Genomic DNA, 25,184 nt, shown 5'->3' with positions numbered 1-25,184 from the left:
TGCTAAGAAGATAACAGATAATCACATGTATGTGAGTTTACACTGATCATGTAGCAAAGACGGCAAATTGTTGAGCCTATAGCTTCACTGAGAAGAAAGGCTTTTTACCACTTGTTTTTCATGGTTCTCTGAGGAAGATTATGCCAGCAACAGAAACACCAAAGTGAACTGAAATCATTTAGAAGAATTTTATGAACTGAACCAAAAAAATCAGCAATGAGAGCCTGAGCGTGGTGGCTCATGCGTGTAATGCCAGCACTTTGGGAGGCTGAGGCGGGCAGATCACTTGAGGTCAGGAGTTTGAGACCAGCCTGGCCAACATGGTGAAACCCTGTCTCTACTAAAAATACAAAAATTAGCCAGGCGTGGTGGCATGTGCCTATAATCCCATTTACTCGGGAGGCTGAGGCAGCAGAATCACTTGAGCCTGGGAGGTGGAGGTTTCAGTGAGCCAAGATCGTGCCACTGTACTCCAGCCTCGGTGACAGAGCGAGACTTCATCTCAAAAAAAAAAAAAAAAAAAAAAAAAAAATTAGCAGTGAGAAAGATTGGTTAAGGAAATGATATAGAGCTATTTTCTTATGTGACCTGCACTATTTAACTTCAGGTTCTTAGTGATCAATGAAAGGTGGGTGGGGGTTGAAGGCTAAAGTGAGGATTGTGGACTGAGAAAAGAATAGGAAATCTGGTCTGGCCAATATGGGAAGTTTGTTAGGATTCTATGGAAGCTGAGTAACAGAATTATCAAGTGGGGTCAATGGCCACATTAGGGGTGGCTGTCCAATGTGTGGTGAGTGAGGTCCTCCGGCCTTATCCTTGCCTAGCAGTGCTTTATGCCTGGTGAGATAAGGTGAAAACTAAGCTCATCACCTCCACCAAAAAGAACTAGAAATGCAGCCTTCAGTATTTAGGGAGGATGAGGAGAAATGCCTAACTGGTCATTAAAATGAATGATGAAAATGAGAGGCAAGAATTTAGATGAGCTGAGAAATTGGGCAAAGATCCAGTTTGGGAAGTGGTGACAAGGAGGGATCATTTAAAGGAGCGATTTATAAATGAATGGAATAGACGTCAGGAAGAGAATTGGTGGATTTTTGAGCTAAAAAGAGGACTTGGGAAGTGTGGCAAAGGACAGGGCATCCATCGATCTGGGAGAAACAGGCGAAAGTAAGCGTGTCATAGGAGAGGGCAGAAGGAGATTTATCTGTTCATTCAACAAATATTCACTGAGTGGCCGCACTGTATAAGTCACCACGCCCAGGAGCATTGTGTCTGTCTTGGTGAACCTGCCCCCAGGGGAAGTGGTGGTGTTTCCTGCAGTGGAACACCCGGTGATTGTAGATCAAAGTAAAATTCTGCCTGGACTCATTACAGAAACCTACGGGAACCTCATCACAGCTGCTTTCACAGAGGCCGTGGGGATCTGCCCTGGGGGTCCCTGTTGAGTGGCATGAGCATGGCGTGGAGAAGTGGTCCATGAACATGAACATGTAGCCAGCACTTTTCTGGTTCTCTTTCCTACTACAGGGCTGCCATGTTGCACGACTCTAGGGGGCATCATTCACGTAGAACACAGTATGAATGGTGGCCTCTGCAACTGTCTGATGCAATAGGACCAGACAGCCACATCCTTGGTTGACCGACATTTAGCTGCTATGCCTGATGGGTTAATAGGAGGAAAAAAACAAAAAATAAAAAGTGGAGCGCTTGACCGGGCATGGTGGCTCACACCTGTAATCCCAGCACCTTGGGAGGCTGAGGTGGGTGGATCACCTGAGGTCAGGAGTTGGACACCAGCCTGGCCAACATGGTGAAACCCCATCTCTACTGAAAATACAAAAATTAGCTGGGCATGGTGGCGCACATCTATGGTCCCAGCTACTTGGGAGGCTGAGGCAGGAGAATTGCTTGAACCCCAGAGGTTGAGGGTGCAGTGAGCCAAGATTGCGCCACTGTACTCCAGCCTGAGTGACACAGTCAGACCCTGTCTAAAAAAAAAAAAAAAATGGAGGGCTTGATGAGAGCTTTTTGTTAGTTTTTGCTTTTCCTTATCCAGCCGCTCTATTCTACTGATATACTCTGGACAACTCTAGCATCAGTAGTTCTAGGAGGTGTCACTCAGGCATAAGATACAAAATAAACATATATTAGGTCCAAAGGCCCTTTTCTCTCTTGGCTTCCAAACTGTGAGTTCGTTTATTTCTTTCATTCATTTAGTCATTCATTCATTCACTCGTTTAACAAATAGGTGCCAGGTCCTGGTTATGTGCTAAGCATTGATTTAGTACAGTAGATAATAGAAGTAAGTTCATTTTTTCTAGGGGGAAAACAAACAATAAATATATTAGGTAAATAAATTAGATAATATGTTAGAAGGTGATGGGTACTATGAAAAGAAAAATTAGCCAGAGTAATGGGGATAGGGAGTGTGGTTTGTGTGGGGCTGGGGTGGGGCTGCTTGCCCATAAAATACTTGTTTGAATCTAACAAACCTCCCCGCCACGCCTGTTCCACTGATGGGATGGATGCAGCTTAACACCAGGGTGCATTTGTTTTTGTGTTTGAGAAAGAGCCTTGCTCTGCTGCCCAGGCTGGAGTGCAGCAGTATGGTCTCGGCTCACTGCAACCTCTGCCTCCCAGGTTCAAGCAATGCTCCTGCCTCAGCCCCCTGAGTAGCTGGGATTACAGACGCCTGCCACCAGGCCCGGCTAATTTTTGTATTTTTTTTTTTTTTTTAGTAGAGATGGGGTTTCACCATGTTGGCCAGGCTGGTCTCTAACTCCTGACCCCAAGGGATCCACCCACCTTGGCCTCCCAAAGTGCTGGGATTACAGGCCTGAGCCACCGCACCTGGCCCCAGGGTGCATTTCTTGACAAGCAGAGCACTCACCCATTCTGGCCCTTTGGACCGGGCAGAGCCTGCACAACCACACACCCAGCCATGGTAGCCTTTACTGTGAAGGTGACGTTTGAGCCAAGGCTGGAAGGTGAAGAGGTCAGCCCTGTAGAAGTCGAGGGGGATGAGTACTGGAGGCAGCAGGAACAGCCTGTGCAATGGAATCAAGCAGCAGCAGGTGAGCGTGTCCTGGAAACAGTATGAGGTGAGCGTGGAGCATCGTGAGTCAGGGAGGTGGGTAGGAGAGGAGGTTGGGCTGGGGAGGTGGGGGGAGGTGACAGGCAAGACAGGAGCAAGAGAGATGGCACAGGGTGCAAAGCACCTAGTGGGCCCCAGTCACTAGGCACGCTTTTACTCTGAAATGGGAAGTCTGGAGGGTTTTGAGCAGATAGAATCTGACTTAGGTGTTAAAAGGATAACCCTTGTAATGGAGAAAAGTCTCATTTCTTCTTACTGGTTGGTCTTTCTTCGCCCTCACAGTGACAGGAGTTAGAGGGCTTAAAGAGGCTTTTTTGGCTCCATAGGCTTTTTTTTCCTTTTTCTTTTTGGAGACAGGGTATTGCTCTGTCACCTAGGCTGGAGTGCAATGATGCAATCAGGGCTCCCTGTAGCCTTGACCTCCTGGGTTCAAGCAATCCTCCTGCCTCAGCCTCCTAAGTAGCTGGGATTACAGGTGTGCACCACCACACCCAGCGTGTCTTTTTTGTTTTTGGAGAGATGATGTCTCACTATATTGCCAGGCTGGTCTCAAACTCCTGAGCTCAAAGCCATCCTCCCTCCTTAGCCTGCAAAGTGCTGGGATCCATAAGCTCTTTGTTTTAAATCAAAGCAGTCCTCAAAGTTGCCTTCAAGAGCTCACCTAGAGGCTTGGGTGAATCCCACTTGATGATGAAGATGGTGATCCGCTTGGTCCTGGCCTCTGGGTCTTCACTGTTGTAAAGAACATTGATTCGTCCATTTGATACCCAAGTTCTTAGCCAGCTGAGTCTCCAGCTGGTGCCACAACCCCCCCTTCGATGGCTCATGCAGAGTGAGGCACATCTAAGGCTCAGGATCACTCTTGGGTCACCTCATTTGTCCCCTCCCTGCAAGCGTTCTTTAGTACTTAGCTCCTCCCTCCTCAGCCTCCCATATCCTCCTCAGGATCTTTCCCATATCCTGGAATTCTTTTGATTCTGCTTAACTTTTCTCTCATTGAGAAACATGAACACACACCCTTGGAACCTGTCCTGTGGGATTTGTTATTAAGCGTTCTTTAGCTTAGGAAATTTCTCCCTCTCTTTTGGCAGATTCAGAGACCTCAGGTTTGTTCGAACAGCAGAAATACTAGCGGGAAAATTGCCTCTGCAGCCTCAGGAATATTGGGATGTGATCCAGAAACACTGCCTGGAGGCGCACCAGACTCTTCTCAACAAGTCAGTATCTGCCCTCTGAGTGGGGATGCACCACGATACCTTAAAGACTGAAAACCCTCTGAAATGAAGCTGGTACCCAGCCTGGGGGTCGTCCCACCAGCATCCTTTTGTGTCTTTTTTTTTTTTTTTTTTTTTTTTTTTTGAGACGGAGTTTCTTTCCGTTGCCCAGGTTGGAGTGCAATGGCGCAATTTCAGCTCACTGCAACCTCCACCTCCCGGGGTCAAGCAATTCTCCAGTCTCAGCGTCCCAAGTAGCTGGGACTACAGGCGCGTGCCACCACGCCCAGCAGATTTTTTTTTTATTATTATTAGTAGAGACGGGGTTTCACTGTGTTAGCCAGGCTGGTCTCAATCTCATGACCTTATCATCCACCTGCCTCAGCCTCCCAAAGTGCTGGGATTACAGACATGAGCCACCGCACCCGGCCTCGTGTCCTCTTTTTTTCATGTCCAGCTGCTTTCTGCCCCACGCCTGGTCTCCCTCTGCCTTCTTGAAACTCCCCCATCACCATTCCTTGGGAGGCTGTCACCCCCATTTCCTCCTCCTGGGATCCTTTAAACCAGCTGTCCCCGCCCATTTTGGCAACAGGGACTGGTTTCGTGGAAGACAATTTTTCCACAGACTGGGGCAGGGGGATGGTTTTGGGATGATTCAAGCACACAACATTTATTGTGCACCTTATTTTTATGATTACATTGTAATAGATAATGAAATAATTCTACGACTCACCATAATGTAGAAACAGAGGGAGCCCTGAGCTTGTTTTCCTGCAATTAGACGGTCCCATCTGAAGGTGATGGGAGACAGTGACAGATCATCAGGCATTAGATTCTCCTAAGGAGTGTGCAACCTAGAGCCCTCGCATGTGCCGTTCACAATAGGGTTCACGCTCCTGTGAGAATCTAATGCCGCTGCTGATCTGACAGGAGGCAGAGCTCAGGCGGTAACAAAAGCCATGGGGAGTGGTTGTAAATACAGATGAAGCTTCGCTCGCCCACCTGCTGCTCACCTCCTGCTGTGCAGCCGGGTTCCTACACAACCAGTCTGTGGCCCAGAGGTTGGGGACCCCTGCTTTAGACCTTGCTGTGTTACAGGGGAATGCATTTGATTGACTTATATTCAGATGGTCCAGATAAACAGCCTCAAGATTTCAAGGCAAAAGGGTTTCTTACATTTACACAATTCCTTTTTCGTTTGCAAATGCTTGCAAGACTACCTCCACAGCCAGAGAAATTCCCTTGTGTAAAATGGTGATAATAATACCTGCGGATGGGTTTGCTATTAGCAGAGAAATTGTAGATGCAATCATTGGCACATAATAGCTGCTCAATAAATCTCATACCTCTATGACTACAACCAGTAGTAGTGCTTCTCTGACTGCTAGAGTAGTACCTTTTTAGCAATCAGAGAAAAGATGCGATAGGATGAAAAGGCCAGTGGTTTCCACTGGGAATTAGAAACTGGGGGACATGGGAGGAAAGAAACAATGAACCATCTATTTCTTCTTCTTCTTTGTTGTTGTTTGTTTGTTTGAGACAGAGTTCCACTCACTCTGTCACTCAAGTTGGAGTGCAGTGGCACGATCTCAGCTCACTGCAACCTCCCATCTCCCAGGTTCAAGTGATTCTCCTGCCTCAGCCTCCCAAGTAGCTGGGACTACAGGTGTGCGTCACCGTGCACCATGCCCAGCTAATTTTTTTTTTTTTTTTTTTTTGTAGAGACAGGTTTTGCCATGTTGGCCAGGCTGGTCTCAAACTCTTGGCCTCAAGTGATCTGCCCACTTTGGTCTCCCAAAGTGCTGGGATTACAGGCATGAGCCACCACACTTGGCTATTTCTTCTTTTGGTTTTCTGATTTCTACCATCAACTTCTGAGCAGCCAGGGCCACAGTGGAGTTTCTCCTTTCATGTTTTGTTTCTTCGCTCTTTGTTCTCTTTCCCGCTACGAAGTCTGAATCAGAGGCCAGGCAGCTGCTAGAGAGAGAGAAGTTGGACAGAACATTCTAGTTCCTTATGCCCCTTTACCCCAATCTCTGATTATAATGAAGAAACTGTAGATTCTTTCAGCAGGATGTGCCACCAATATTCCCTTTTCATTTGGGTATTCTCAATGGAAGAATAACCTGTTAATTCAAATCTTATTACTTTTTTCCCAAGAAAGAGGCATGGCAGGTAAGGTGACTGGAAATTGAAAGTACTGATTTGCGAGACTGCTTGGTGGGACATGAGCCCATCTGCCTCATCACTGAGCTCAGGGGGCATGGCAAGAGGGTTCCTCGGAGCCCAGAAGAGCTTCTCACGTGGACACCTTCTGTCTTTACAGGTGGATCCCCACCTGTGCCCAGCTTTTTACCTCACGGAAGGAGTACTGGGTTCATTTCGCCCCTAAGAGCAACTATGACTCCTGTCGAAACATTGAGGAATATTTTGCTTCTGTGGCATCATTCATGTCGCTGCAGCTCAGGGAGCTGGTCATTAAGTCGCTTGAGGACCTCGTTTCCCTTTTCATGATACACAAAGTATGTCACGGACCTGCACTTGGACCTTTTGAGGGGTATAACCTGGTTACCTGGTTAGAGCCAGGATTCTGTCGTGTATGTCCTCAGCTGTGAGCCAGGGCACAAAGTGAAATGCCTGACTTGCACCCACATCAGGCAGTTGTTAGTTTATAAAAATGCCTTCTTTTAGCTGGAAGAAGGATATTGAATGTTGCCAACACACACGCACAAATGGTAAATGTGGCTGGGTGCAGTGGCTCATGCCTATAATCTCAGCACTTTGGGAGGCCAAGGCGGGCAGATCACCTGAGGTCAGGAGTTCAAGACCAGCCTGGTCAACATGGTGAAACCCCATCTCTACTAAAAATACAAAAATTTGCCTGGCGTGGTGGCGGGTGCCTGTAGTCCCAGCTACTCGGGAGGCTGAGGCAAGAGAACTGCTTGAACCCAGGAGGCGGAGGTTGCAGTGAGCCCAGATCACACCATTGCCCTCCAGCCTGGGCAACAAGAGTGAAACTCTGTCTCAAAAAGAAAAAAAAAAGTAAACGTTTGAGATGATGGATATGCTAATTACCATGATCTCACTATATATTATATGTATCCCGTAAATATGTACAATTAATAGGTATCCTTTTTTAATTTTTAAAGAGATATAAAACTGTAAATAAAATCTTATAAAGTCCAGTCCAGCGGTGGATTGGAATAATTTTAAAAATAATTTCCTTAAATACATAGCAAACTTTCTTGAGATAATTAATCAGTATTAAGTTGGTAAAAATGTACAGAAGTAGAGAAGTTGTTAAGAAAATGTAAAGAAAAATTGCATCAAATGAAATACATATGGCTTACAGTTCGAGGAGAAGGAATCATTTTTTTCATCCTCTCTGTTACAAGGAAGGGGTTGGAAAAGGTTTGTTTTCAATCTTTGGCTTGAAACATACAATGGCTTATATGTTTCATTGCAGATATGGGCTTTTGTTCTTTGGTCTTGGCAAGGTGCACCTCCAAAGACAAAAGGCTTTGTTGACCTAATTAAGAACTTTTTTCATGAAACTGTTTTAGTGAAGTCGAAATGAAAACTAAAAACACTGGCCAGGCGCGGTAGCTCATGCCTGTAATCCCAGAACTTTAGGAGGCCGAGGCAGGCAGATCACCTGAGGTCAGGAGTTCGAGACTAGCCTGGTCAACATGGTGAAACCCCGTCTCACTAAAAATACAAAAATTAGCCAGGCATGGTGGTGCACGCCTGTAGTCCCAACTACTCAGGAGACTGAGGCAGGAGAATTGCTTGAACCCGGGAGGCAGAGGTTGCAGTGAGCCGAGATCACGCCACTGCACTCCATCCTGGGTGACAGAGCAAGACTCTGACTCAAAAAAAAAAAGACACTGAAAACAGTAAGTCCTAGTTTTCAAAGCACTATAGCATTCCCTGAATTTAGGTAGCCTAAAAATCAATAAATATTCTTTTGAATTTTATGCCATGTGCACGTTTTACCTTAAAAAAGTGATAAAAATTAAAAATTACCTGGTTATAAATGGTTAGGTTTTCCAAATGAAGTAAAGATGAACAATTGGCCTTTTGCTCAAAAATATAGAAACCAATGGTGCTGAATTGCATTGTTAGCTCTCTAAAGAGGACCAATCTATAAATGTCATTGTAATTGTCTACTTTGCTAAGCGGAAGAAACCCAGGAGTGGAAGCCAATCTCACTCTAAAATTCCACACAAAGGGAAATGTAAAATCTTCCTGTGTCTGGAAAAAAGGGGGGAATTTATAGGTGTTTGATATACAGTAGGTATTCACCAGATATCATCAGTCATCTTTAAATGGATCTAGAAACCTCTGTGTTAGACGTACTTTACAGCTGCCTTATGACAATTTCATTAGGCGCTGTGGTTTATGAGGGTATCCTGGGTTAGAGCTTTTGTAGGGAATTGGAAATAGCTCTATGTCAATATTTCTGTTGTAGCAAGGTTGACATTTTGAGTGTCTAAAATAAACTGTATGCTCATTAGCAACTCCATTCGGGGTTATACAGATTACGATTAATACTTTCGGACTGAATCAATAAATTTTTATTGAGCACCTATTAGGTACTATACGCTGTCTCAGGTGTTTTGGAGGAGAGAGATGATCAGACATAGATCCTGCCCTCAACTTTAGAATAGAGAAGTTGAGATATGCATATAAATTCCTACCGCAGAGAAAGAAAAAAATACTAGGCTGGGCCTGGTGTCTCATGCCTGTAATCCCAGCACTTTGGGAGGCTGAGGCAGGAGGCTTACTTGAGCTCAGCAATTTAAGACCAGCCTGGGCAACATAGTGAGACCTTGTCTCTAAGAAAACAAATAAATTAAAAAATAATAATAATAAATAACAGAGGAAGTAGAAACACACAAGTTCAGAAGTGGGAGGAGATTATATCCAGCTGAGAAACGGTGGCTTCCCAAAGGAAGAAATGTTTTAGCTGAATTTTGAAGGATGGGAAGGATCTAGAAATTGGGTGCAGGAATTACCAAGCCACATAAACAAAAAAGAATAAAGGCTTTGGGAAAGGGAGAGTGTGTAGAGTCAGGGTGGGCTAAGCTAAACCCAATACATATTTTATTTGTTTTTATTATTTTTTTGAGATGGAGTTTCGCTCTTTTTGCCCAGGCTGGAGTGTAATGGCGTGATCTCACTGCAACTTCTGCCTCCTGGTTTCAAGTGATTCTACTGCCTCAGCCTCTCAAGTAGCTGGGATTATAGGCACCCACCACCACGCCTGGCTAGTTTTTGTGTTTTTTAGTAGAGATGGGGTTTCACCATGTTGGCCAGACTGATCTTGAACTCCTGATCTCAGGTTATCCACCTGTCTCGGCCTTCCAAAGTGCTGGGATTACAGGTGTGAACCACGGTGCCCGGCCCCAGCCCATATTTTAAATATAAACAGTGTATGATGCCCTTCATTGCCTTTTCTGGTCCTCATGTAGTTCTGTGAATGTATAAAATTCACTCCCTTGATTTTGGAAGGCCCAATTTTGTAACACTTGCCCTACCTTATGTCTCCTGAAGGATGGGAATGATTTTAAGGAGCCCTACCAAGAGATGAAGTTTTTCATACCTCAGCTAATCATGATCAAACTTGAAGTCAGTGAACCCATTATTGTCTTCAATCCATCTTTTGATGGCTGCTGGGAATTAATACGTGACTCTTTCCTGGAAATTATTAAGAACTCTAATGGGATCCCCAAGGTATAGTAGTCATTTAATCATTCATTTGCATGATTTATTCACTTAGTGAATAAAATGTATTGAAAGAGGTTGTACAAGTCAGGTCACTGTGATATTCAGTTAAGGGAGCTTCACTTTGGAGATATATCCTGAGTATACCTGCTTGACCCCAGACAGATGATTTGGACCATAAAGAAATATTCACGCAGCCCAGAATTATGCTTCTAACAAGGGTATGAAGAGCTGCTTTGTAGGAGAATCGCTTGAACGCGGGAGGCAGAGGTTTCAGTGAGCCGAGAGGGCGCCACTCCAGCCTGGGCGACAGAGTGAGACTCCATCTCCAAAAAAAATAGAAAAAAGAAAAAAAAAAAAGAGCTACTTTGTGAGAGAGGATAGTGTCCTCCATGATGTCAACTTTAATGAATCAGATAGGTCCCAAGCCATATCCCTGGGTTAATAATCCATCATGAATCAACTGTCATTAACTTGCCAAGAATTTTTTAAAATTTCCGTTTGAAGTTTCACTTGTCTGTGTGCATGTTGGTTTGTTGGTTTGTTATGTTTTAGCCACTGTAGGCTTCTAGAGAGAATAACCATTCCCTTCCTGGCCCAAGCCCTTTCCAGTTTGCTTTCCAGGGTAGAGTTACTAATTAAATTCCAGACACTTATTAACAAACTTTTATTGCTAGACAGGATCATGCACATGGATGTAACTCCTTTTACCTTCATCTTTTCTTAACTCCCTATGATTGGTTGGTATGGCCAAAGGGCCATTGTCCAGTTCCATATAGGGAAGGGATCGGTGGGGTCTTGCTGGCTAGCTCCCTCACGCTCCCACCTTCTCACTCTCTCCATACATTATGTGTGCTTCACATGGGCCTTGCTTATGTGAAACGAGTGCCCAGGAGTTCAAGGTTGCAGTGCAAGGAGGCCCAAGCACTCTTCTCTTTGCAAATCACTACTTATAGGGTTCTAAATGCTCCATTAAAACTGGGTGTGTGGGAGGGGAAGAAACAGTGGGAAGCTCTCCTACGACCAGTATCCCTAGGAAGGAAATGGAAGAGAAGACCCTGTAATTTGGATGACTATGCATGGGAGACAGCTGAAATACATACCACTTTAAACTCTCCTTCACTGCTGCTGCTGCTGATTGGCAATGTGTGCAAGCAGCTGTTCAAGACCAACCTGGACTTTTCATTAGAGAGGAAAACTGGGTAGTAGGGGAGGAGGAGAGCACTACAATAATATTCATTGACTCACACAGTATTTTTTGAGCACTTACTAAGTGCCAAACTTGAGCTAGGCCCTGGGGATATAACAGTGAAGAAGTCAAATATGATCCAGGCCTTCAGGGTATTTGTATTCCATGACACACCTAGAACATCTCATTACACACTCATCTAATTGCAATTGTGATGAGTGCTAAGCAGGAAAAGTTCAGAAGGTGAGCCTGAAACAGGGAAACCAACATCCACTGGAGGGTGGTGGGGCAGGGAGTGGGAGCAAGGGGGACTCTCAAAGGGCAAGACATCTGAAAGGTCAGGGATTTGAAAGATGAGTAATCCAGGCAACAAGGAAAGGAAAGAGAACAGAGGAGGAAACAGCAGGGTGATTCCAGCACTATCTGAGGAAATAGAGTCAACATGCAGCTGGCATCCCTGGAAATGAGTGGATTACAGGAGGCTTTGCATTTTGGTATCTCCTTTCTTAAGTCTCGCAACGTGTAAAAGTGGTGTTTACTCTTTAGGTGGAATCTGTCCTGTTCCCAGAGCTGAAAGGATATAATCTGATCCTTGAAACTGTTAATGCAGAAGAAAAACTTTTTTCTGATTTTTTGAGTCAAACTTTCAAGGTATTTCAGAAAAATCAAGTTGGCCCCCGCAAGTAAGTTGAGTTATAACTTTATTAGCTACATAGCTTTTTGGCATTGATTTGGCATTCTTAACTCTCATCCATAAGCTATTCCTGTTCCCACACACCTGAACACATACATAGTAAGAATAGCCAATACTTACATGAGCGTTACTATTTGTCCCCACTTTACAGATGAGAAAACTCAAACTGTCCCAGTGTTACATAGCAAATAGGGGAGCCAGGATTCAAATTCAGTTACAGGTCTACCTCCATTATCTGATAGTTGTGAAGCCAGATGGGTTTTGACACTTCAAAATTTCTGGGTTATATAAAAGTAACATAATGCATATATCATATATTATCCTGCAGTTTCTGTGAGGTCTGAGGCAACATGTTGATATTTCTGCAGGGAAACCTGTAAGTACTCACGTAAATAGCCTCATATCCGTTTAGGCCAACTTTTGCTACTAAGTGAATTTTGAGGTAACTTTCTGTTTTCAGAGCTTTTTGGATTTGGGGATTGAGAATCAGTTATCTGAACCCACAGGCCATGCCCTTTAATCATCACACTGTAAAACATCTCACAGTTGCACATGTGACCAGTCACTATGTATAGTCCATTCTCACGCTGCTAATGAAGACATGCTTGAGATTGAGTAATTTACAAAAGAAAGAGGCTTAATTGACTCACAATTCTGCAGGTCTGGGGTGGCCTCAGGAAACTTGCAGTCATGGCAGAAGAGGAAGCAAACACATCCTTCTTCTCATGGCAGCAGGAAGGGGAAGTGCTGAGCAAAAGGGGGAGGGAAAAGCCTCTTATAAACCATCAGATCTCGTGAGAACTTACTATCATGAGAACAGCATGAGGGTAACTGCCCTCATGATTAAATTACCTCCCACCGAGTCCTTCCCACAACACGTGGGAATTATGGGAACTACAATTCAAGATGAAATTTGGGTGAGGACACAACCAAACCGTATCACACTAGTTTAGGGTGATCCTGTAAGTAGCTTCCAAAGTGAGACACTTTACAGTTGAAAAGAGTGTTGTTAACTATTACCATGGGACAACAGGTGTAAACCTGGACTGTCCCAGGCAAACTAAGAGATATGGTCACGCCAACCCAGAGTTTTTGTACTGCAGCTCTATTGACATTTTTGACTGGAAAATTCTGTTGTGGGGGCTGTCCTGTGCGTGGTGGGCTGTTTAGCAGAATCCTTGTAGGAATTATGCATGCCAGCAGGAATCGCCTGGTTGTGACAGCCAAGAATGTCTTCAGGCATGGCCAGAAGTCTCCACTGGTTGGGAACAACTGCTAACCTAGTCAAAAAATCATGGCCTCATATTTGGAAGCCCTGCCCTTGTGAATTTGATTTGGGAGAGTCTATTTGAAACCTCTGTTTTCCCTATTCTTGGAATCTTAGACACACAGTTATTTTATTTTATTTTATTTTATTTTATTATTTTTTGAGATGGCATCTCGCTGTCACCCAGGCTGGAGTACAGCGGCGTGATCTCAGCTCACTGCAACCTCCACCTCCTGGGTTCAGGCAGTTCTCCTGCCTCAGCCTCTCAAGTAGTTGGGACCACAGGCATGTGCCACCACATCCAGCTAATATTTGTGTTTTTAGTAGACACGAGGTTTCACCATGTTGGCCAGGCTGGTTTCAAACTCCTGACCTCAAGTGATCCACTCACCTCAGCCTCCCAAAGTGCTGGGATTATAGATGTGAGCCACCATGCCTGGCCCGTTTTGTCTTTCTGGATCGACAGTTCCACGGGTTTCTCATTGCATCTCACTTTCAGAGTCTCTAAAGTGCTGGTCAACTCTCAGAAGCATACCACTGAGTCCCACAAAGTTAATTCTGCTTACTCACTATCATCTTTATTTTAATTAAAACTTATTTTAAACCAGACCATTCCAAACACATCCTCTAATTTTGGGGAAACCTGTCCAGCCAGTTTTGTATCATTTGATAACAGGCAGAGAAAAATTTGATTTTATTTAATAGATTTTAGGTTAATTAGTCCAAGATTTTAATCTTAAGATTTAGGCGTAGAATTTTGGAGCTTGAAGAAGGGATAGGAATCACAGGCGTCCCCTTTGTCTGTGGTTTTGCTTTCTGCAGTTACAGCTACCCGAGGTCAACTAAGGTTGGATAATATTAAGATATTTTGAGAGAAAGAGAGAAAGAGACCACATTCATATAACTTTTATTTTTACAGTATATTGTTGTGTGTTCTATTTATTATCAGTTATTGTTAATCTTTTGCTGTGCCTAATTTATAAATTAAACTTTATCATAAATACATATGTGCGTATAGGAAAAAACAGTATATAAAGAGTTCAGTACTATCTGTGGTTTCAGGCATTCACTGGGGGTCTTGGAACATATCCCCAAGGATAAGAAGGGACTATTGTAATATTTGTTGCATATTCACTGTATGTCAGACACAGTGTTAATTCATTTGTGTATACTTTATTACAGTTAAGCATTACAATAATCCTATGAGGTGTTAATGATCATTTCCACTTGAAATTAAAGACAGTGGGCCTGGCGTGGTGATGCATGCCTGTAATCCTAGCACTTTGGGAGGCCAAGGTGGGCAAATGACTTGAGGCTAGGAATTCAAGAGCAGCCTGGCCAACATGACAAAATTCTGTCTCTACTAAAAATACCAAAATTAGCTGGGTGTGGTGGCACATGCCTGTAATCCCAGCTACTCCAGAGGCTGAGGCAGGAGAATCACTTGATTCTGCTCCTCCTGGGAGGAGGAGATTGCAGTGAGCTGAGATCACACCCCTGCACTCCAGCCTGGGTGACAGTGAGAGTCTGTCTCAAAAAAAAAATAAAATAAAATAAAATTAAAGACACCTGTGATGGTTAATACTGAGTGTCAGCTTGATTGGATTGAGGGATACAAAGTATTAATCCTGCATATGTTTGTGTAGGTGTTGCCAAAAGAGAAAATGAGGAAGAAGCAAAAGCAGAAACCCCTGATAAACCCATCAGATCTCACGAGACTTATTCACTGTCACAAGAATAACACGGGAAAAACCAGCCCCATGATTCAATTACCTCCCCCCTGGATCCCTCCCACGCACGTGGGAATTCTGGGAGACACAATTCAAGTTGAGATTTGGTGGAGACACAGCCAAACCATATCCTTCTGCCCCTGGCCCCTCCAAATCTCATGTCCTCACATTTCAAAACCAACCATGCCTTCCCATTAGTCCCCCAAATTCTCAACTCATTTCAGCACCAACCCGAAAGTCCACAGTCCAAAGTCTCATCTGAGACAAGGCAAGTCCCTTCTGCCTATGAGTCTGTAAAATCAAAAGCAAGCTAGTTACTTCCTAGATACAACGGGGTACAGGTATTAGGTAAATACAGTCATTCCAAATGGGAGAAATTGGCCCAAACAGAGGGCTACAGATCCAAAATCCAATGGGGCAGTCAAACTTTAATGCTCCAAAATAATCTCCTTTGACTCCAGGTCAAAGAAATGGGTTCCCATGGTCTTGGGCAGAATGGGAAAATGTGGTTGGTTTTGAAATGTGAGGACATGGGATTGGGAGGGGCCGGGGCAGAATGATATGGTTTGGCTGTGTCCCCACCAAATCTCAACTTCAATTCTATCTCCCAGAATTACCACGTGTTGTGGGAAAGACGCAGGGGGAGGTCATTGAACCATGGGGGCCGTTTTGTCCCGTGCTAGTCTCATGATAGTGAATAAATCTCACGAGATCTGATGGGTTTATCAGGGGTTTCCACCTTTGCTTCTTCCTCATTTTCTCTTGCCATTGCCACGTAAGAAGTGCCTTTTGCCTCCCGCCATGATTCTGAGGCCTCCCCAGCCATGTGGGACTGTAAGTCCAATTAAACCTCTTTTTCTTCCCAGTCTCGGGTATATCTTTATCAGCAGTGTGAAAATGGACTAATACAACGCTGATCCTGGAAACAGTGAAATATCTTGTCTAAGTTTATACTGCTAGGAAGTGGTGAAATTGAAATTCAGAGCCAAAATTCTGAGTTCTGTAATGCAACTTTTTGCCACATTATAGTTCTCTTTCCTGAATTGGGCTAAATTTTTAAAAATGCTACTGTGTCTTCATTTGCCACTCTGACTCATCTGATTTGATTGACTTGTGTTTGTGTGTTTGATTTCACACTCTTCAATATGGAAGATATTTAAATGTCTACAAAATGTATGATGACTTACTGGATAACACAGCAGAACAAAACATCGCTGCGTTCCTGAAAGAAAATCACGACATTGATGATTTTGTGATGGTAGGAAATGTCACTTGAAATTTTATACCTTGGCAACATGTGTTGCAGACAATCCAATGAGCAGTTAGTGTCTCTTTGGTGCATAGACCGTGCTCAGCATTGGACTAGGGTGGGCCAGGGGTGAGGCTGGGGGCAAATGGGAGAGGCTCAAGGGCAAATCAAGCTACTGAATGTGCTCCTTTCTGCAGAAGATCAATGCCATAAAGAAACGGAGAAATGAAATTGCATCCATGCACATCACCGTGCCTTTAGCCATGTTCTGCCTTGACGCTACGGCCCTAAATTACGATCTCTGTGAGCGAGCTCAAAATCTTAAAGAACATCTGATTCAATTCCAGGTGGATGTAAACCGAGACACCAATACCAGGTATTGTAATTCTGTGCAGACAAATAGCAATGGTATTTGGCACCAACTGGAGATGAAAAAGTGATCAGAACTTGCACCTTCCAGCAATGAACAGATTATTTTCTAGTTCAAGTTTTTTCTGCCCCTAGGTAAGGGTAGTGAGGAATTCAGGTTCAGGCTAGGAGGTGAACAGTCAAGAGAAAGCGACATGGGGGTTGGAGTAGGTGGATGGAGGGCATTTGTTAGCAGGCTATACACTGAACCAAACTTGTGCCAAAGCTCACTTTATCGTCATATTCGTGGGCATAAATTTAACCTTCTTTCCACAACACTTCCTTGGCCTGTCCGGAATACCCCGACGCTACTCTGATTACCCTGATGCCTACACTACATGAAATATCCTATCATCTATGGGCTCCTATGGGCTCCTATGAGTTCGTCTCTGATCCTGAAGCTTTTGCCTTCTTGCAGGCAAATTCAGGAGAATGCAGACTGCTTCCTGGGCTTGTCTGTCTGAGGTCATGGGCCCTTCTCACTGTCCATCTAGCACATATTTTAAAACACACAGTGCTTACAGACACATTTTCCTTAGAATCACTCCTAGGCAGAATTCTGCTGTATAGGTCTGGAAATTCTGTTGTTCAATCTTTTTCTTTTTCAAAATGGAGTTTCACTCTGTCTGGAGTGCAGTGGCCTGATCATAGCTCACTGTAGCCTCGAACTTCTGGGCTCAGGCAATCCTCTTGCCTCAGCCTCCTGAGTAGCTAGGACTATAGGCATCCACCATCGTGGCTGGCTAATTTTTTAATTGTTTTCAGAGACAGGGTCTCGCTATGTTGTCCCAGCTGGATTGTAGTGGCTATTCACAGGTACAGTCACAGTGCATTGTAGCCTCAAATTCCTAGACTCAAGCGATCCTCCTGCCTCTATTTGCATATCATTTTTTTTTTCGTTTTTTTAGAAACATGGTCTTGTTCTGTCCCCTAGGCTGGAGTGCAGTAGTGTCATGATCATAGCTCACAGCAGCCTCGACCTCCTGGGTGCAAGTGATCCTCCTGCCTCAGCCTCCTAAGTCTCTTGGGACTACAGGTGTGAGCCACCATGTTTGGTTCGATTGTTCAATCTTAAACTCTATATTATGCCTTTATTTTACTGATAACTATGTGTTAGACTAGATGTTTTTGGTCGTACTGGATAGAAGCTCAAACAGACTAGCTTGGTTTAAAAAGGGAATTTGTGGCTCACACGTTGAAAAGTTTAGGGTTTCTAGCTTCAGGCCCTCCACACTGCAATTAGGACGCAATTCCCCTGTGTCTGCTTGGCTTTCCTCCACGTTGGCTCCATTCTCTAACAGGTTCTCTCCAGTTTATGGACTTCTGCAGCTCCAGGCTTCCATCCTCCCAGGTTCCTATCCAGAGGAGGCAAAAAGTTTCTTTTTCCGTCATCCTTGGAAAAGTCCTGGCCCATGTGAGGTTGGCCTGACTTGGGTCATTTGTACAGCATGGAATCAAATGCTGGCCAAGAGGATGGCTTAGATCTGGCTGGTGTTCCCATCCCTGGGGTGGGATCAATCCCACCCAAACCACATGAACTGAAAGGGGCGGGGGTTCCTGAGAAGACATAGGTGTTGTTACAGAAAGAGGTAATGGATGCTTGGCTGAGATGACCACTGCCTTCTACTGTGTCTCTATCTGGAGGTTAGAAAATGGTTATTCCATGTTATCCTAGCTGTCTTCCTCAAAGCACTTTAAACTATAGACTAAAATGATTTAGTAGCCAGGTGCCGTGGCTCACATCTATAGTCCCAACATGAGATTAGGTTTACTTTGGGAGGTGGAGGCAGGAGGATGGCTCGAGCCCAGGAGTTTGAGACCCGCCTGGGCAACATGGGAAGATGCCGTCGGTACAAAAATAAAAATTAAAAAATTAGCCAGGCATGGTGGCATGTGCCTGTGGTCCCAGCTACTCAAGAGGCTGAGGTGGGAGGATCACTTGAGCCCCTGAAGTGGAGGCTGCAATGAGCGATGTTCACACCACTGCGCTCCAGCCTGTGCATCAGAGTGAGACTTTGTCTCAAAAAAATAAAAAAATAAATAAATAAGAGGAGAGAGATGCAAGTTGAGGCAGGAGGATCACTTGAGTTCAGGAGTTCAAGGCTGCAGTGAGTTATGACTGAGCCTCTGCACTCCAGCCTGAGCCACAGAGCAAGACCCTACCTCAAAATAAACAAATATAAAATAAAATGATGTAGTAATAATCACCACTATTAATATTATATACTATATTATTCATATATGTATAATTTTAGCATTTTATAGTACTGTAAGTTTTACAAAATACATATCAGAAAATCATCAGCAAATTAATCATAATGCTAATGGCATCCTCCCAGCACATTGGATAGTCTAGGCACGAATAAGTACTCTGCAAAGAATAGATCTGTTCAAGAACTCACGACAACCCTAAGACGTTGTTCATTATACGACACTGAGACTCTGACAGGTTAGGCAGTGGCATATCTGGGAATTAACTGAGTTCATTTTGACCTCGAAGTCCATGTGCAAGCAGCTTTCTCACTCATTGATGAAGAGGTCTGATTCCTGGTTTTGGAGCCAGAATAGCTAGTTTTGAATCCAAGACCTTCTATTTATGAGCTGTGCAACCCCAGCCTCGCCTCTTGGATCTTCAGTTTCTTTTCTTCTTTCTTTCTTCTCTTTTTTTTTTGAGACTGAGTCTCACTCTGTTGTTCAGGCTGGAGTGCAGTGGCGTTATGTTGGCTTACTGCAACCTCCGCCTCCCAGGTTCAAGCGATCATCAGCCTCAGCCTCCTGAGTAGCTGGGACTACAGGCGCATACCACCACACCTGGCTAATTTTTTGTATTTTTAGTAGAGACGGGGTTTCATCATGTTGGCCAGCCTAGTCTCAAACTCCTGACCTCAGGTGATCTGCCCACCTTGGCCTCCCAAAGTGCTAAGATTACAGGTGTGAGCCACCGCGCCCAGCCTGGATCTTCAGTTGCTTTGCTTATAGGATATGGGTTTGGGATTGGGATGAGGATAGCAAAAGGTTTTCAACCTTCACACTACTTGGATACTCTTTTAAAAGTTGAGACAGGGTCTTACTCTGTTGCCCAGACTGGAGTGCAGTGGCATGATCAAAGCTTACTGCAGCCTCGACCTGGCCTCAAGCCATCCTCCTGCCTCAGCCCCCGAAGTAGCTGGGACTACAGACGCACACCACTACACCTGGCTAATTTTTGCATTTTTTTGTAGTGATGGAGTTTTGCCATGTTGCCCAGGCTGGTCTCAAACTCCTGGGCTCAAGCGATCCTCCAACTTCAGCTTCCCAAACTGCTGGGATTACAGGCATGAGCCACTATACCCGGCCTACTTGGAGACTTTCTTGGGAAAGTTTGAGCCATGGATTTTTTTCCCTTAAGCAATCATCCATTTGTTCCTGTCAAATCAAAGCAACATGGTGCCTTAGTCGATCAGTGTATTCATCCGTATCTAAATAAATTTATAATGTCCTTAGGTCTTTTTAATATAAGTGAAAATAGGAGCCTCATTCTGAACCCAGGGATATCTAAGAATGCAGACACCCCAGGTTAGCAGCTGAACTCCAAGTTGGTTGCTGACTTCTCAAGTTTCTGTCTGTCTTAAAAATAACATCAACAGGGCTGGCACCGGTGGCTCACACCTGTAATCCCAGCACTTTGGGAGACTGAGGCAGGTGGATCATGAGGTCAGGAGTTCAAGACCAGCCTGGTCAAGATGGTGAAAACCCGTCTTTACTAAAAATACAAAAATTAGCCAGGTGTGGTTGTGGTGTTGGGGGGATACCTATAATCCCAGCTACTAGGGAGGCTGAGGCAGAGAATTCCTTGAACCCGGGAGGCAGAGGTTGCGGTAAGCTGAGATCATGCCATTGCACTCCAGCCTGGGTGACAGAGCAAGACTCTGTCTCAAAAAAAAAAAAAGGTTAAAAATTAATTTAGTGCTCTATTTCAACACAAAATGTGAGGGATTGCTGTTGGTGGTGGTGGTGGTGTTTTGGTCTAAATCTAGGTTCTGTGTATGAAAGGTAGTATGGTGTATTTGTTAAGAGTATGAGCTTTGGAGTCAATTAACCCAGGTTCAGATCTTGGCTCTCACATCTGCGTACCATGTTGCTTTCAATAATGTTACTCAGAGTCACTTTCTTCCATTCCGAAGTGTAGATAATAGTAGTATCTACCTCTTAGAATTGTTGTGAGGATTAAATGAGTTAATATATGGAAATGATTAGAATGGGGCATGGCACTTCATAATGGCTTAATACAGAACAGATATTATTATCATTACGATTGTTATTATTCCTGGAGTTTAGTGTGCATGTGAATATTATCTATCAAGGATTTGCAGGCAGGGAAAAAGATTAAAAAAAAATTGTTCTTTTTTCCAAGTGGGAATTATATCTTTTGAGCATGGAGTCTTACAAGAAAGTCATTTTAGATGGTGATGATGGTGATGACGGTGATGATGATGATGATGACAATGATGACAATGGCTATTTCTTTTCTGTAGCATTTGTAATCAGTACAGCCACATTGCAGACAAAGTCAGTGAGGTTCCTGCCAACACTAAGGAGCTGGTATTCCTCATTGAATTCCTAAAGAAATCCAGTGATGTCACTGTGTTCAAACTCAGGAGGCAACTTAGAGATGCAAGTGAACGGCTGGAGTTCCTGATGGACTATGCAGACCTGCCACGTAAGTCCAATGCCATGTGTGTATATTGAAATGCATACCTATATGTATATTTTATATTTGTGTACATAACATTTCAAGTAGTCCATATGTATTTATACATTTGGGGGTAAAGTGTTGAGCAAAAGGATAGTTATATGAATTCTACCACTAAGTATCAGGAGAGCTGCCTTTCAAGTGTCCCCATATGTTAGAGGCACTAATTTTATACTCACATCCACAGTAATTTGAATCACACAAAAGGAATCTGGTTAGACACAAAGGAGACATAGATAGATACTTGACCTCCAGTTCTTTTTTTTTTTTTTTCAGTCTCGCTCTGTTGCCAGATTGGAGTTCAGTGGCGTGATCTCGGCTCACTGCAACTTCTGCCTCATGGGTTCAAGCAATTCTCCTGCCTCAGCCTCCAGAGTAGCTGGGACTACAGGTGCATGCCACCATGCCCAGCTAAGTTTTGTATTTTTAGTAGAGATGGGGTTTCACTATGTTGGCCAGGATGGTCTCGATCTCTTGACCTCGTGATCCGCCCACCTCAGCCTCCCAAAGTTCTGGGATTACAGGCATGAGCCACAGTGCGTGGCTGACCTGCAGTTCTTAGATCCCTGTCTTGGCATCTGTGTCTGGTATTCCTGGAAAAGTCACTTCCAAATGCAGAATCATTTTTTTTAAATGAGTAGATTTGACTCATCTGTAATCTTTTTTTTTTTTTTTTTTTTTTGAGACAGGGTCTTTCTCTGTCACCTAGGCTGTAGTGCAGTGCCACCACCTCGGCTCACTGCAACCTCTCTGCCTCTTGGGTTCCATCAATTCTCATGCCTCAGCCTCCCGAGTAGTTGGGATTACAGGCATGTGCCACCATGCCCAACTAATTTTTTTATTTTTAGTAGAGACAGGGTTTTTCCATGTTGGCCAGGCTGGTCTTGAACTCCAGGTCTCAAGTGATCTGCCTGCCTGGACTTCCCAACGTGCTGGGATTATAGGCATGAGCCACAGCCCCTGGCCACCCATCTGTAATCTTCATCAATCCCACTTTTGAAGAGGCTGAGGCACTTTCCTTCATGCTCCCGCATACTATAAAAGGAAATAAATAGTCAGGGCTCCTTGAAAGCTTGTTGGGCCAAGTTAGAGTTTTGAAATGAGAAGCAGATTCTGAAAGAAAAGTTGACAAGCTCTCAACAAGTCATTTTCTATCTGAAAATACCTGTGAATTACTTGGTGTTCACAATGTATGGATGTCAGGGGGAGATTGACGGGAGGGAGAGGTGGGGACTGGGAGTGAAAAGTGGTTCCCTAACCATCCACTTGCATGTTCATGAACTGTGCCCTTGACCCCTGGATACACTGTGGTCTCTCACTGTGGACTCTGCCTCCCGCAATTCACAAAGGAAACCCAGCGTGGACATTTTAATTGACCAGAGTCATAAAATGGGTGGGGCATTTGACTTTGATACCATGGCTGCCATTTAACCAAAAGGGAAACCGACATGCAGATGAAGTGAAATAGTTTGAATTGTGGAACCAGAGCATCATCCTGGATTTCTGACTTGACTCAGACCTAGCCTAGGAAGGCAATCAAGCAGAGAGGTTAGAACGTAGGCTTTGGAATTAGTTAGACCTGGATTTGAATTCCTCTCTGCTGCCTTCTAGCAGTGTAACCTTGACCAGTATGCTCAATGGCTGTGTTTGCCATCTGTGCAAACGAGGATGATAATATCATCTACCTTCTAGCTTGGCCAAATGTCGACAAATGTCGCTGTCACTCATCCATGTATTCATTGCCACCCCCACACCACTCCTGATGACCTCTTGTTCTGCCTAATTAATTCACCACATGCTGACCCGACCTATGCTAAACAGTGTCCTCGAGCAGACAGTATGTGTTTTGCAGATGAGGACATCAAATTGAACAGCACTCTGTTCCTCTGGCCAGACCAGATTGAAGATATCTTTGAAAACAGCCGGAACTTGCTCCTTCACAAGAGGGATCAGGCAGAAATGGATCTGATTAAAAGGTACTGGGAGAGTCTGGGATTGTTTTGGAAATGAGGCCTGACTTCTTCACCCATGCCGCAGGTTCCTGGTTCTGTCTAAACCATCCCCCACCCCACTCCACAGCAATGTGTGGGCGAAGTCTGAAAACAATTGGTGGAGAAGGAATTTCCTTTGGTTTCCCACTGAGGGATGTTTTCTATAAGACTGCTTCACTGTAGTAACCTCTCCTAATGTCTTCCCTTCCTGCCTCGAATAATTGCATTCTGGCGGTGTAGAGAGAAAAAGGCGAAACTAGTGGCATGTTATAATGGCCTCCCCAATAATAACAGTGAAGTTGTCAGCCTTGCATTGGAGACCACAGATCTGTAGGATATCAAGACAGAGATAATAAAGGCTTGGCAGGGGGGCTGAGAAATTGCCTATTTTGCAGCTGGACTTGTTCAGAGCTAATGTGGCTGTAATCACTTACTCATTCATTATTTGTCAATTCAGTTGGTATTTATTGCGGATTTTCATGACGTGCTATGCTGTATTCTAGACATATATGTGTGTTTGGCTGCTAAATAAAGATTTTAATCCAGTGACATAGAAAATATAGACATACTGACAAATCCAATAATATCAAGGGAAGCAGGCCAAGTGCCATGCACGTGGTTTTACAAACACACACACACATACACACACACCCATTCCAGGTTCACATTTGGATTATGACCTACAGATTCATATCAATTACCCTGTCCCCTTCACATAAGAAACTCCCACTCCCAACTTGAGCTACCATAATTCCTGCAAATACTTTCAAGATAAAAGCAGGGATTTCTACACCGAATGGGAGAGTTTGGGCTGAAGGGTCAACCTGTGTAGTTGCTACCTGGAAAATATGGCCTAAGTGTGCTCCCCAGGGAGTGCAAAAAATGTGTGTGTGTGCGCATGTATATGTGTGTTTGTGAGTGTATGTGTGTATTTTCCTCCCTCCACCTGAATGGATACTGGCCCTGGAGCCTAGAATTTAGCCTGATGGAAGAAATTGATTTCTTTTTAAATTAATAGACTATGCTTTAGAGCAGTTTTATATTCACAGCAAAATTCAGCAGAAAGTACAAAGAATTCCCATATATGTCCCAGCTCCCCCATCTTGCCCCCCAGACCCCCAAACACACCCTCTACACCCTCTTCTGCGGAACCAATTTTTTTTTTCTATAGATTTTTGAGGAACAAGTGGTATTTGGTTACATGAGTAAGTTCTTTAATGGTGATTTCTGAAATTTTGGTGCACCCATCACCCAGTCAGTATACACTGAACCCAATTTGTAGTCTTTTATCCCTCACCCCCTTCCCACCCTTTCCCCGGAGTCCCCAAAGTCCATTGTATCATTCTTATGCCTTTGTATCCTCATAGTTTAGCTCTCACTTATGAGTCAGAACATACGATGTTTGGTTTTCCATTCCTGAGTTACTTCACTTAGAATAATAGTTTCTTGGCCGGGCACAGTAGCTCATGCCTGTAATCCCAGCACTTTGGGAGGCCAAGGTGGGCGGATCATGAGGTCAAGAGATCGAGACCATCCTGGCCAACATGGTGAAACCCCATGTCTACTAAAAGTACAAAAATTAGCTGGGCGTGCCTGTAGTCCCAGCTACTCTGGAGGCTGAGGCAGGAGAATCGCTTGAACCCGGGAGGCAGATGTTGCAGTGAGCCAAGATGGCGCCACCGCACTCCAGCCTGGCAACAGAGCGAGACTCCATCTCAAAAAATAAAATAAAATAAAATAAAATAAAGTCTCCAGTCCCATCCAGATTGCTGCAAATGCCGTTAATTCATTCTTTTTATGGCTGAGTTATATCTACCAGTTTTTTTTATGTCCAACCAGAAAGTAAAATCATGTTTCCCCGGCAATTTCTTTATTTGCTTTTTAATATA

The 25,184-nt window shown here is 44.1% G+C and overlaps 1 protein-coding gene across 2 annotated transcripts in view; it reads left to right on the top strand.

The window, feature by feature from the left end:
- Window positions 1–25,184, top strand: part of LOC105485052 (dynein axonemal heavy chain 3) — a 208,513-nt gene that overhangs the window by 21,962 nt on the left and 161,367 nt on the right. For both annotated transcript variants that reach the window (XM_071084215.1, XM_071084216.1), the window contains 8 exons: window positions 4,186–4,311; window positions 6,635–6,830; window positions 9,865–10,044; window positions 11,771–11,907; window positions 16,068–16,173; window positions 16,362–16,540; window positions 21,087–21,271; window positions 23,157–23,280. In XM_071084215.1, the coding sequence (XP_070940316.1) occupies window positions 4,186–4,311; window positions 6,635–6,830; window positions 9,865–10,044; window positions 11,771–11,907; window positions 16,068–16,173; window positions 16,362–16,540; window positions 21,087–21,271; window positions 23,157–23,280 (1,233 nt within the window). The remainder of the gene's footprint in view (window positions 1–4,185; window positions 4,312–6,634; window positions 6,831–9,864; window positions 10,045–11,770; window positions 11,908–16,067; window positions 16,174–16,361; window positions 16,541–21,086; window positions 21,272–23,156; window positions 23,281–25,184) is intronic.

This window comes from Macaca nemestrina, chromosome 18 (assembly GCF_043159975.1).
Source record: "Macaca nemestrina isolate mMacNem1 chromosome 18, mMacNem.hap1, whole genome shotgun sequence".
Classification (NCBI taxonomy): domain Eukaryota; kingdom Metazoa; phylum Chordata; class Mammalia; order Primates; family Cercopithecidae; genus Macaca; species Macaca nemestrina.
This window is presented reverse-complemented; position numbering and strand designations above follow the sequence as displayed.